This window comes from Stegastes partitus, unplaced genomic scaffold (genome assembly GCF_000690725.1).
Source record: "Stegastes partitus isolate 25-593 unplaced genomic scaffold, Stegastes_partitus-1.0.2 Scaffold1979, whole genome shotgun sequence".
Classification (NCBI taxonomy): domain Eukaryota; kingdom Metazoa; phylum Chordata; class Actinopteri; family Pomacentridae; genus Stegastes; species Stegastes partitus.
In genome coordinates, this window is record NW_007579710.1 from 56081 (window position 1) to 69145 (window position 13065).

The 13065-nt window shown below is 39.7% G+C and overlaps 1 protein-coding gene across 1 annotated transcript in view; it reads left to right on the top strand.

The window, feature by feature from the left end:
* The window catches only part of LOC103373429 (connector enhancer of kinase suppressor of ras 2-like), a 30698-nt gene extending 22576 nt beyond the window's left edge, over positions 1-8122 (top strand). Inside the window, exons 17-22 of the mRNA XM_008303316.1 lie at positions 1085-1156; positions 1383-1450; positions 3499-3599; positions 3836-4319; positions 7396-7595; positions 8075-8122. Coding sequence (XP_008301538.1) covers positions 1085-1156; positions 1383-1450; positions 3499-3599; positions 3836-4319; positions 7396-7595; positions 8075-8122 — 973 coding nt within the window. The remainder of the gene's footprint in view (positions 1-1084; positions 1157-1382; positions 1451-3498; positions 3600-3835; positions 4320-7395; positions 7596-8074) is intronic.
* Positions 8123-13065: the final 4943 nt, after the last annotated feature.

Sequence of the window (13065 nt, forward strand, 5' to 3'; positions counted from 1 at the left end):
GTGAAGGAGGATTTTTAGTATGATCAAGGCTGTAATATTGGCGATGAGTAGGACACTGACAATGGGCACAAGGGGAAGTTTAAAGATAAAAAGGGAAGTCAAACGACACATGACAGCTTGTCTGCGGGATAATTAGGACTTTTCTTGTTTTCTAGCTTAAGCAAAGAGTCAGTTTGACACAAATTGTTCTGCTAGGAAGGGACAGACCAGTCGGACCACTCTGAAAACGCTACATAACCACCTCCTCTTGCACTGGAGTCGCCTGAATATGGACTTAAAGCAAGTAGAGTTTTCTGGAAAGAAAACAAACATTTTGCTAGTTCAGTAAATTGCCAAAAGCAAAAAATAATTTCAAACCAGGTTTAAGTGGGAGTTTAAAGCTTTTAAAGCTTCAGTTTGGAGGATACAAAAGAACAATCTTACAAAACTTGACAACAGTTAAAATAATCACAATGTGCGACACTGAATTTAGAGAGGAGAAACTCTTAGCACATTTAATTGCTTTGTCATTCATTATTAGGTTAAATGTCGGGGATTTATTATGAAAGTGTTCAGGTTCATGTTTGTATATGAAGAGCTCATTTGCAAAAACAGATAACTCCGTCTTCACAAACCTTCAGAAAACCCACTTTTCCATCGTCTACCTGAGACGATATCAATCAAACTTAAGTGATCTCTATGTTTGTCATTTCTACTGAGTCAAATCCAATCAACATCAGTTTGATTGATATTATCTCAAGCAAACAACAACAAAACACACATTTTCTGAAAATCTACAAAAATGGAGTTATCTGTTGTTGCAAATTAACTCGTCATATCTTCCTTAATTCCAACACTCAGTCTTTGAATCGATGGTTCTAATTGAATGCACACAGACATGCATCTGTTGGAACTGACTCGTGCAACCCCCATAAATAATAAAAGCAGTTCATCTTATGATGCAAAGTCTTGCTGTTGTTGTGTCAGTCTGAATTACTGTAATCATGCGTCAGTTTATCTTGGCAGTCGTCTGTATTCATATGATAATGTGCGCTATACGTCCTTGTTCTTGCGCTTACATATGATTAAACTGGTTCCCTTTCAGCGCTTTCAAGGCTTGCCATCCGAAGATAAAAACCTTCTACTTTGCTGCGGAAAATGTAGACGACATGTCCCGGTGAGTTAATGAGGATTTGATCGCCTTGTTGCAAACTCCCCCAGCCCCTGCTTTTAAACCCCCACTGTCCGGAAATTGAATCCCCCCTTACCGGACTGCCCACTCTCTTTCACACTGAATAGTTTCGTAAGGCGATTGGTCAAACAGAAACACACACACACACCAGTGCAAGATGTTTTATTGGATGTCGAACTGCTGTGCGTCACGACTGTTATCTCCCCCACAGGTGGCTCAGTCGTCTCAGTATGGCGGTGGCAGGCTACTCCGAGCAGGAGAAAATGCACCAGGACCAAGGTGAGATTAGTCACAGTCTGTGTTCATGGCGCTGCAAAAATTTGCTCATCTGTTACCGGTCAACAGTTATATAAACCTGCGAATGGGACGTCACGCTGTTACTTTTAGACCGAGAGACCATACATGTAAGTGAGTTAGAACAAATGCGTAGATAAAAATGTTGCCAACCTTCACTTGGCAATATTTTAATGATGCTTTCACAGGTTCACAGCAGTAATTTTCCATCACAGCGCATCTACAACTTCAGCTACATCATGCCATGATTTTTAACACCCAACCAACACATTAAAACAGCCTATTAGCACATTTACTTTCCTGGTTGATATTTCTTTAGAAAACAAATTTTCCCTCATTATCACAGACACATAAAAATCTGCTCCATGAAAAAAAAAAAAATGCTGTTTATTATCACGTCAGACCAACTCAGCATATTACATCCATGCTTTTTAGCAGAAGTAAATATTTTTCTTGATGTCATTGCTTGGTTTTAAAATTCTGAATTAGCTTGTTGCTTTAGCAGTTTTGTACAATTGCTTCAATAATCTGAACCTCAAAAGCCTGATGGGAGTTTGAAAGGCATGTTATCTGGAAAAAATTTAGCAAGAAGCCATAAAAAAAGGAAAGAACCGCTTGATTTGAAGCTTTCAGAAGCTACATGAGTGAATCATGTTCGACGTACAGTTCAGTTGGCAAAATGAACCAAATCTGAGCTTCAAGAAAATCCCTTTATTCTACACGTGTCACTTAAAAAATTCCCAAAACAAACCATTTTCAGTAACCAGATTCTGTAAAAAACAAGCAAACACCATACTTACCAGCATAACTGGAAAGTTATGGTTGACTCAGGTTAGGAGCCTTTCCCTTGAACTTGGCTGAACTGCAGGCTGTGTTTACACCAAGCAGATAGGAGACAAAGACAAGTATGTATATTAAAAAACAACACAACAACAACAAAAAAAACATCTAAATAGTAAATAGTAAAATATTTGTAATATGTAGAGCAACCGTTTCCCAGTATTGTTAAGTCCTGTGCACTAAATTTGTTAAAATTAAAACTAAATTAAAAGAAATTCAGTTTTGTTTTTATGATTTATGGTATTATAACTCTTACACTGCCCCAAAGAGATTTTTGAGCTGTAGCCACGGTTGTGCTGTTTGCATAGAGGTGCAGGACTTTATGTTACAGTGAACAATGAGCACACAGTGAGTAAAAATATGACAACAGCAAAAAAATGCCCAGAAGCTGCTTCGAGTTCAGAGGTCATCAGTCAGTAGAGAAGCTGTCACTCTGTTTTCAACTTGCTGTTAGATGGCTATCACAGTTTAGAAGAATTATAAGTAAATAATCAGGGAATTGAACGGCTTTTAAAATGTAGCTTCGCTTCATCTTGTATGAGCTGATGCAATAACCCCAAAAACAAGACCTGATACGAAGAATTCAACAAATAGATGTCTGGATCAGCTGCAGAGGCGTTTCACGTCCACGTCACATCAGATTATCTCTGCCCTGTGCTCAATATAAATGCTAATTTTTTGCTCTTGTTATTTCTACATTTTAGTGTCTTTGGCTTTTTCCAAACGGACAGGAAATAATGTAACTAACCCTTGTACTATTTCGAGGAGCCCACTTAGACACATTACAAATGTGGGCGGGTGAGAGCAGATTCGTCACTGGTTTTATGTAGAGGGGGCTTCTGCCTTTACAGACAAGTTTCTAAATTAGATCCACACCAACACCTCCAGAAGACTTAACAGGAAGTTATCACATCTTAGATTTATCCTGTTTTTTTTTTTACACTCCGCTCAACAGCAGACCTGGACTTTTACATCACACCTCGACCACATCATCTCTGCGGCTACAGTAGCTCCGTCAGAGCGCTTAATCACAGTGTGATCTTTGTGACTCGACCCAGTAAATCAGATCGGAAGTTGTACGTGTGTGTCATTTGTACCAGCTTCAAACAGTCTCATTTTATTTGTACACTTGAATATAGCTTCAGTTTGATTTTGCCTTGAAATACTAACATGACAGTGTTTGTTCATGACAGATTATTGGAGTGAGAGTGATCATGAGGACATGGAGATGCCCTCCATGCCCAAACAGGACAGTCCGCCACCACCCTATGACACCTATCCCAGAGCGTCCTCAGTGAGTCTGAGTTTTCAAACATACAGTACATATGATAAATGCTGAACTGCTGATCTGGATATGCAAACACTTCTGTATTTAAACTGCTTTAAGTTATTGGATCCTGAAGATCCTGTACTACTGTGTATGTACAGCAAAATGACAATGAGCTTGATTTGATTTGATATCCTCCAATGTGGCACGCAGCCCTTTTTTAAAATTTATTTGTTTACTTGCAACCATCTGTTTATGTTTAGGTGAGTCCCTACCTGGAACCCAAACGTGGCCACCTCTCCTCCTCCGACACGTTCCAGTCTCGTTCCTCTCACGAGGAGTTCCACTCCGAGCCTCAGGAAAGCAGCAGCAATAACGGCGTCTCCCCCGGGCCGAAGACGAGCAACCACAGAAACTCGTGGCAGGACCAGATGGAGAGCAGCACGAGGATGCACTACCTCCAGACGTTTCCCATGGAGGAATCCCTGCTATCTGAGGACAGGGACCAACTGGCGATGGAGTACCGCCGGCAATCCACTCTGCCGGCACAGCGCAGCCTGCTGCAGGAGCAGTACAGAGCGCTGCCGCTGCCCCTCAGGGCCAGTATTGATTCAGAGGCGGGAGGGAAACCACGCAGCTTCACTCTTCCCAGGGACAGCGGGCTGCACGCCATCCTGGCTGCCACCGCTGCTGCATCGGACCAGAGAGAACCGCAGCACTACCAGCTGGACCGGGCCAGAGACACAGGTCAGACTCTACACAGGAATATCACATGTACCACAAGCGCAGAAAAATGTCACCAAGCTCAGGAATAAACTGCATCACATGAGAAGTAAAAACATTCACAGGTTCTAGGATTTGCCTTTCTTCTGGGATATTTTTTTTTTTTGAATTTATTTTTTTATTCTTTTTAACCACAATTCAAAAGCAATGTCTTATTCACCAAATGATAATTTAGCAATTTTTTATTTATTTATTATTACTCTTTTCAGTTTCTAGTTATTTGAGTAACTATTGTGAATTTTTCATTTTCTTTAATGGAAAGCTATGAATAAATTTGAGGACGACTGTAGTTCAGCTAAACCAAAAATGACAACTTCTGATTTGGCACACAATACACTCGCATGTGTTTTGCGGGAGATTAAACGCTCTGATAGTTAGTTTGAACCGACTTCAAAGGACACGCTTCCCACAAACCTGAGTCACTGCTGTGGTTAAAGAAAGGCGTGAAAACTAGCCAGAGAAGTCAAATATCAAGAAGTGATGGATGAAGTGTTGAAACGTCCGGCTTGTGCCGCTCCAACTGGTGCAAATCTGACTGGAAACAAAGAGAGGAGTCTTACCACGGATTATTCCAGCGGGAACAGGTTTAACAGCGTCCGCTTTTATTTCACGAGAAATGTTAGATAACAATGAGTTATTCCAACGAACACATTTGGAGGATGACAGGTGGTGCTGATGGAGGCCTACGTGAGCTGAACTGACAGGGTTGCGGAGGCACAGAAAGAGCTGCAGCAGACCATTAGAGGAGAACTGTCCTGGTATCAGGACCTTTGCTGCTCAGCGTTGCATTAAGATCAGTATTTCATCCGCATAGGGTTGAGCATGCGTACTTATTTGTCATCGGTAATTTTATTTAAGCTGCTAACAGGCATTCAGAGCCAGCTAATGTCAGAGGTTGAACACTGCCTATTAATGCTTTATTGGATTGGATTTGAAGCCAGCCCATTTGCCTTCCCTCGAAGACCTCCAGGGCAGTTGTCTAAGTGAGATGAAATTTAGTGTCTTATTTGATACTGATTTATCGTGGCAGTCCACTCTCTCTCTCTCTCTCTCTCTCTCTCTCACACACACACACACACACACTCGCACTCATTCTTTCTCTCTCTCTCTCGCCCGATCGAGATGTCGCGGTGCCTCTCGGCAGTGTTTGGATGGTGAAGCGAGGAGGAATCCTTTCAGCCCATGTTAATGTTGAATTCTGAACAGGATAAAGAAACACGCCCGAGGGCCCTTTTTTCTTGTCCTCATTTATCTATTGCTCCACCGTTGGTTCTATCCACCACTTCCTATAAAGACGAGGCTAGAGACACAAAACAGGCGGCAAACAAAGCACGATACATTTCAAAGCACAGCCCCAAAGCTTCAGAATGTACCGGGCTGCTTCCAAAATGCAAAACAGAGCGACAACTAACAGAGTCAGAGGTTGGTGTAGCGCGAGTGTCCTGCCAACAGAGGGCAGTGTGACAGAGGACAAGGGGGATGCTGGGAGTTCATTAGAATGATTAGCTGTGTGTCCGGTGATGCAGGTTTGAGGCCAAATTTCGTTCCTTATTGCTCTTTCTGAAGAAAACATTCAAATGATGGGTTAAAAAAGCTGAATTTTCGTCATTTGACGCTGCGAAGAAAAACAGTGTCTGATCAGTTTAGTACAAAAAGGATGAAAAGAAAGAAATATTAATAAAGTGTCTTTGTGTAGCACTTATTAAAACCAGTGTTAGAAAGTGCTTTACGACAAACACATAATACACACAATGAAATACAGCGAAATTAATAGAAATGACAGCGGATGATGAAAAACAAATAAAATGTAAAAACAGCAGGCGAAATTCAATTTAAAAATGAGCAACGAAAGACTGCAGAAGTAAAATGCAGCGTAACTCAACAGCCAGAACAAAAGTAGACATGAAAAAAATTAAATATAAAAAAAATTATAGAAAAGCTTTCAAATACAAATAAGTCTTCAGAAGTGATTTAAAAGAAGATAGTGATGTAGCAGCCAGAGTTCCTCAGGCAGGTCATTACACAGGCAGTAGGAGGAAAGATAAGAAAATGTGAAAAACACTTCAGACATGAAACTTCTTCGACCAAAACACAATTTACTTTCTCTGATTATATTTGAACTATTTTCTGATTAAATTCTGCTCATTTTCCTCACAGTGTTAACTGTTGTAGGACAGTTTAAGCTACTTCTAATTTGTGTGTTTTCAGTTTATGCTTTGTACCTTTATTTAGCAGCTGCACTTACAGGTTACTTTACAAATGACAAGCTTATAGAATATTCTATATTTTTTCTGTTTTTGTCTACCTGAAGTAAAATGATTAGATTATTTTAACAACTGATTCATTCAATGAACTAGTTGCTCCAAAGTGAGGATTTTCTTCTTTTTCTACAAATAAATGACAGTTTTATCAAAAGAAACAGTGAAATGATCAACTGAGAAAATATTCAGCAGATAAATCTTTGTAATAAATTAGCTCCATGTTAGAGGTCTTCAGATATAAAGTCCTGCATCCTATAATGCAATAGTGATAATTATGAAATGATTTAGCTATCATGGGGCACTTTATTACGCTTTTATGCATTTCATTTTCACCCTGCTACATTCCCACACTTTGACTAACACAACATTTTAACCCTTTTACTGAAGTAAACATTTGTGATCTCCTCCACCGCTGTACACAGCATGCACATAGAGCTTCATATCTCTTCATCTCTAAAACTACCTGGAATCAATGTAGGTTTATTCATGGTGCTCATAGCTGGGAACATTTGGAAACCTCTACTGCAACATTCTTTCCAGAAAATGTTCTGTTTACTCGAGAAAGTCCCCCGACCATTTTGAGTCCCTTGACCAGCCACTTTTCATGCTGGGCAGGTAGAGGGAAGCTGTCTGCAGTTTCATATGATGGTCTGCTGAGAGATTCACTGAAAGATTGTTTTCTGAAAGTTTATATTCGTGCTGTTTGCTGTTATTTTCTTCATCCATGAGTCTAGTTTAGTGTAAAACCTTTGTCGATGTTCATTTGTCCTTGTTGCCAGGACCTGGACGGGACTGCAGGATGCAGACGGACTCTCTGGTGGATCTGTACCGAGCTCTGGAGCAAACCAATCTGTCCACCTCTGCTGACCACAGATCAGCCAGCCGCCTGGAGTACAAGCGCTCATTTGTGCGCAGAGTTAATGACCCCTTGCTGAATGACAAGCTGCACCGTTTGCGGATCCTCCACAGCTCACTGAAGGTACAAAACGTCTTAGCCTTTTATTGTTACGTACAGTCGTCCTAAAATGTATTCATACCCTCCCATTAAGGAAGGAAAAGAACAGCTGTCACGAAATAAGTTGAAATTAATGATGGGACATGATGGGACCTGTAAACTAATATGTTATTGAACTGTAACTCTCTATCAGACTTCTGCACCTGTTGACAGCTCTTTTGATTTTGCCACACTGCTCATCAGCAAAGTGCTCTAATTTGTCTGGGACAGTTTTTTTATTTTTTTTTTTAATTATTCTTTTCAACCACAATTCAAAAGCAATGTCTTATTTCACTAAATTATAATTTAGCAAATTTTTATTTATTATTACTCTTTTCAGTTTCTACTTGTTTCAGTGACCATTGTGAATTTTTTCTTTTCTTTAATAGAAGGATATGAATACATCTGAGGACAATTGTACATTCTCTGTATTTGCTGGTTGCTAATTAAACCTTTTCTTGCAGAATGTTCCTCTTCAAGACACAAACCGGTCGATGGGCTTTTTAGGGTAACCTGTTGAGGATCATTGTTGATGACACTTCGACCGTACCGCCTCTGCCTGTGCCTCACACTGCCGGCATCCCGCTGCTGGAGACAAGAGGCACCAAAAACCATCTTTTACCTGCTCGGTTCTCCTTCTCTTCTCCCTTTACTTAAAGTTCACTCACCGTGCAGGAGCACAAAGACTTGGTGTCCCTCTTTGCCTCATCTCGCTCTTTTTAAGATGAGGGCTGGCTGTAATAAAAGGCAAAAAAAAAAAAAAAAAACGATGCCTGGTTGGGTTCAAATAACTTATAGACTTACAGGGTATATGGCAAATAAGCACTTTGTGTCCGTGTCAAAGAATCGTCGGAGAGCTTTTGAAATCGTCGCTCACTTGCATGGCCACCTTCCCTCGCTTCTGTTGAACGGTTTTCAACATTATGCTGGAGTTGTGTACAGCCGCTCAGATGTGCACAACGTTTTTGTTATGCATGTATGTTTGGTTCATGGGTACGTTTGTTCTCTGAGTGTACAGGGTGTTAAGCATATACATGTATATATATATATTTAATATTACATTACGACAACAGTGACTACACAATGTTTTTGGGGTACTTATACAAATTGTACATCAAGTGCTGTGCCTCAGTGATAGTGAATGTAAATTGTACTTTTCCAGGAGAGTTGAGAGAAGAATATAGAAAGCAAGCTACTCCTCGAAACAGAGGCACAAAAATATAATGCTTGGCAATAATGAACCAGTACTGTAAATTACAAAGGAATGATCAGAATAGTTGTCTATTTTTGTATGCATGCCGTCTACCTGATTGTTTGTAAAACAGTTTTGTATTTCTAAGTGCGTTCGGTCCGGAGAATACTGGTGTCACGCCCTCCCTCCCCCTCCCCTCGACTCCCCCACCCTGCCATACAAGCACACAACCACCGCGGTGTATTTTTAATTCTTCTTATACAGATTATCCCAGAAAAACTGAATGATTTTTTTTCTAAATGTTCACCATAAAAAGAGGAATAGCTGTATTTATTAAATGTTTAATGTACAAGCATGCTTTGTAAGACTAAAACACGTTACCATGCCATTTGACTCACATTGCACACCTGTGCCATATTGTAGCTACATTACTTTTTTATTAAATAAAGTATGGTATGGGCACATGGGAGACGCACTGTTTTTTCTCATGTTACACATTTTGAAATCCTTTTTTTTGACACCGTAAGCATTAAACATTTAGCGTTTATGATGCATCAGGCATATTTAATGCAAAAAGAATAATAAAGACGAGGACCTATTTGCAGTGTATGTATGGGATCAACAATAAGAGAGTCTCACATTTCACCACCACTGAGTTCAGACGCAGAAAAGTGAAACTTGAGAACTTCCTTCAACCTCACGATACAAAAATAATTGTCAGGATAACTGCTCTCCATCAGCCACTCATGTTATTATCTTCTCAGTTTCAGACAAGGCTGAAACAGCAAATCCAGTAAAAAATGCCTTTTGAAGACATGTCAGGAAGGAAACCATTGTTCTGTGAGTTTCTGGTTGACAGCCAGTGATTGTGGTTAGCAGGTACTGTTAGAGGGGAAAATTCAGCGTGAGAGGATTTGGGCTACAGAACCTTTTATGATCTTGGGTTGTGCACTTCGTGGAAGGATAACTAGCATTTTGTTTTTTTATCATACCTGACTTTGTTGACTAAAAATAGTCCAGAAAGCACGAACAAAAGAGTCATCCAAGATTTCACAGAACAATAGAAGCATTAATAATGTTCTCCCAGTGGTGATGCTCCCCTTTACAGATGTCAGGGCCTCTGTCCTGCAGTGACAGTGTTTGTACCTGCGGACGTATGGAGACAGCCAAAGGGGACTTCTCTTATGTTTTAGCTGAACCTTCATCTTTTACAACTGAAGGAGGGATCATAGAATACAACACATAGAGCCATATGAATTTCCAGTTTTCAGAGTTGTAGTCTCATTTCATCATATATATATATTTTACCAAACCATAATAATGTCTTGAAAATTACCTGTTAATAATGTGTGGAATTTGTCCTGTATGAGTAATAAGTAATAAGTGACAGTGATAAGTGAAGATTTTCCTGCTACCTTTTGGAAGCAGAGCTGCAGAGGTTCAACAGCTACAACCCCACAAATAACAACCAGTAATAATGTTGCTATAAACATACACATAATTAGGTACAAACACATTTGCTTGTCAGACTACCCACAGCCACTGAGTGATAAGCTGATCTCTTCCATCATATGTTTTACACGCAATGCACAAATTCAAATCTTTTGTTCATATTAAAATATCCTCATTATATGTTGTTTTTATTTTTTTTAAATTATAAATCATCCTTATTAATATGTTGATGATGAAGGAAATTCAGTGACTGGAATATTTATGCTTTATTAATTGTTACAAATAATGCACACAAAAAAGAGGAATTTCTGCCGATTAGAAACCAGAAATGACATATATAAGCATTTACTCGTTGCAAAAACTAACAAAAAGTAGAGCTTTGGCAAGCTCATTGTGGCACCTTAAGTATTAAATGAACAGGAAGAGCATGTTTAAGTCCTTTTACATTTAACCAAAGCACTTCACTACAAATGCAGGATTAAACAGTAATTGCAAGATGCAAAGCAGCAGATAAAAAATAAAATAAACTCATTCTCACTTACTTGCAACCAGTCAAATGAAAACAAACAGCAGTCATGCTTGACATCATAAGTATCATATTTTTTTTCAGTTTTTATATTAAATTTTCACATTTCCTTCATTTTTACTGTTTGGACATTTAACAAAATTAAAGAACAGTTTTAGTAACTATGTTTACAGCTGTGTGTAAAAGTTCCAATAAGTCTTTATATCAGTCCTATTTTGGAATCTGGGTGCAGGAGGAGGAACAAAGAAAGAGACTGAAAGTCACCAGGAATTCAACGTGGCATGACATGAATTTAATGTTTCTCTCAGCACCAGCTGGTCTGGTCCTGTTAAAGTAAATAAGAGAGCAAATGTGATTAAACAACACTCTGCATGTCATGTGTTTCCAGAGGCTTCACAGCAGCATGCAGGACACACTCTAACTGCACAGTAACATCGCCTCATCTTCTCTACATCATGTCAACTTGCCTGCTTTTTCTGCCGAGCAGCCTAATGAGTCGTGCCCTGATGAGCCCAATACTCAAACCGTGGATTGCAGGATTAAGGAGGGGAGGGAATATCAAGAAATACAGAGACAAAAACAACTTAGTTTGATAGGACAGGTGACTACTGTCAAATCGACCTTGTACTACTTCAAAAAAGCACCCAAAGGAGTAGTTGACTATTGCTAGTAGGTGAGGAATGCATGTCCGAAGAGCTTTGAACTTTGATCTACTAAATGAAAACACACATATTCTCAGGATGTGTCCATATGAGTAAAAGATCATGGTGAGCTGTGGAGCTGAATACAGAACTACAGATAGTAACCCAACTATGTTAACAATAAAAGTATTTGTGCATGCAAGTCTTACCAGCAAGTAGTTTATACAGTACACCTTTTCTATGGTTCTCCCACAATACGGCAGCCGAAGAGTGAAAACTAGAACAGTGAGGAATGCCAGCATGGGGTAGAGCCACATAAACACAACAAGTTTAAGAGCTTTCTGTGACATGATTTGATGATAAGACAGGGGATGACAAATGGCCACATACCTGTCGTAACTCATCACTGCCAGAATAGTGAACTCAGTGATTGCATATGTGTGTATAGCATAGATCTGTGTCTGGCAAAAAGATAAAGATATCTCGTGTGTGCGTGACAGCAGGTTGACCAGCAGCGCCGGCAGCAAGGCGGTGCTTCCACACAAGCTGTTCACAGCCAGGTTACACAGCAGCACATACATCGGCTCATGCAGGCTTTTCTCGCGATAGATCACCCAAATTAATACCGAGTTTTCAGCGATGATGGTGATGTATATAACCAGGAAGATGCAGAAGTACAAAGCCTTCAGGTCCTCCATTCCATAGTATTCAGACAGATACAGAGACGTCACTTTGGAGAAGTTTTTCATGTTGATAGAAATTCATCAGAAGAGTTCACATGCAGTAAGTTTTATACCTCGGTGAGCAGCTCCTCACCTCCTCACCTGCGCTTCCCTGCACTGAGCGACTTTTGTACCTTCACAGTTATTCTCCTGTGAGATGAAGTCATGTGGTTTTACCGACACACCAATAATTTCACAGGACTCATGTGTCAAAGCCTCTAACATCTTCTGTGTCAAACCTTTTCTATGCTATTCGTGGTATTGAGGTTAAAGCCAGAAATGTTCTGGAGGTTATACTTCAGGTCAGCTAAAGCTGATGTGGGAATTTTATTGTACTACACCACTGTGAGACTGATCACCAAGAATCATATTTTAAAGTACCTTGGTGTTGTTATTTAACTGTTGCAATCATAGACCTCTTTTATTCTTTCCATTCATTCTGTACCACTATACTTACTAAACACAGATGAGCTGAAGGTGGTAGAAAAAAAGAAAAGACAATGTTGCCTCCAGTTTAAGTTCACTTTTGCACGTTTGTCCTTTAAGGTCGAGAGGTTCAATCTCATCCACATTATGCACGAAATATTTCAAAACACTGGAGCCTCACGGTGCATTTTGTATCAGTCCTCGGTGTTATGAACAAATATCTTTTACACATCAGCTAAATATGCAGCAGCCTCTTTTTTTTTAACTTGTCACATCTAAACCTTTCAGGAGATTACAATTCAGGCAGTTGCTGTTACTGGTAAAGAACATGGTAGACCAAACTGACATTTACACTTAATGATGATTTTTTAGGAAATATGTGAAGATCAGTGATGTTTGTGTTTCCTGATTCCCACTTCTACAGCTTAGTTGATTTGATTCCATTTTTTCATCAGAATGTTCTGCTGAAATTTCCCAGGATGTTCACTCTCTGTCT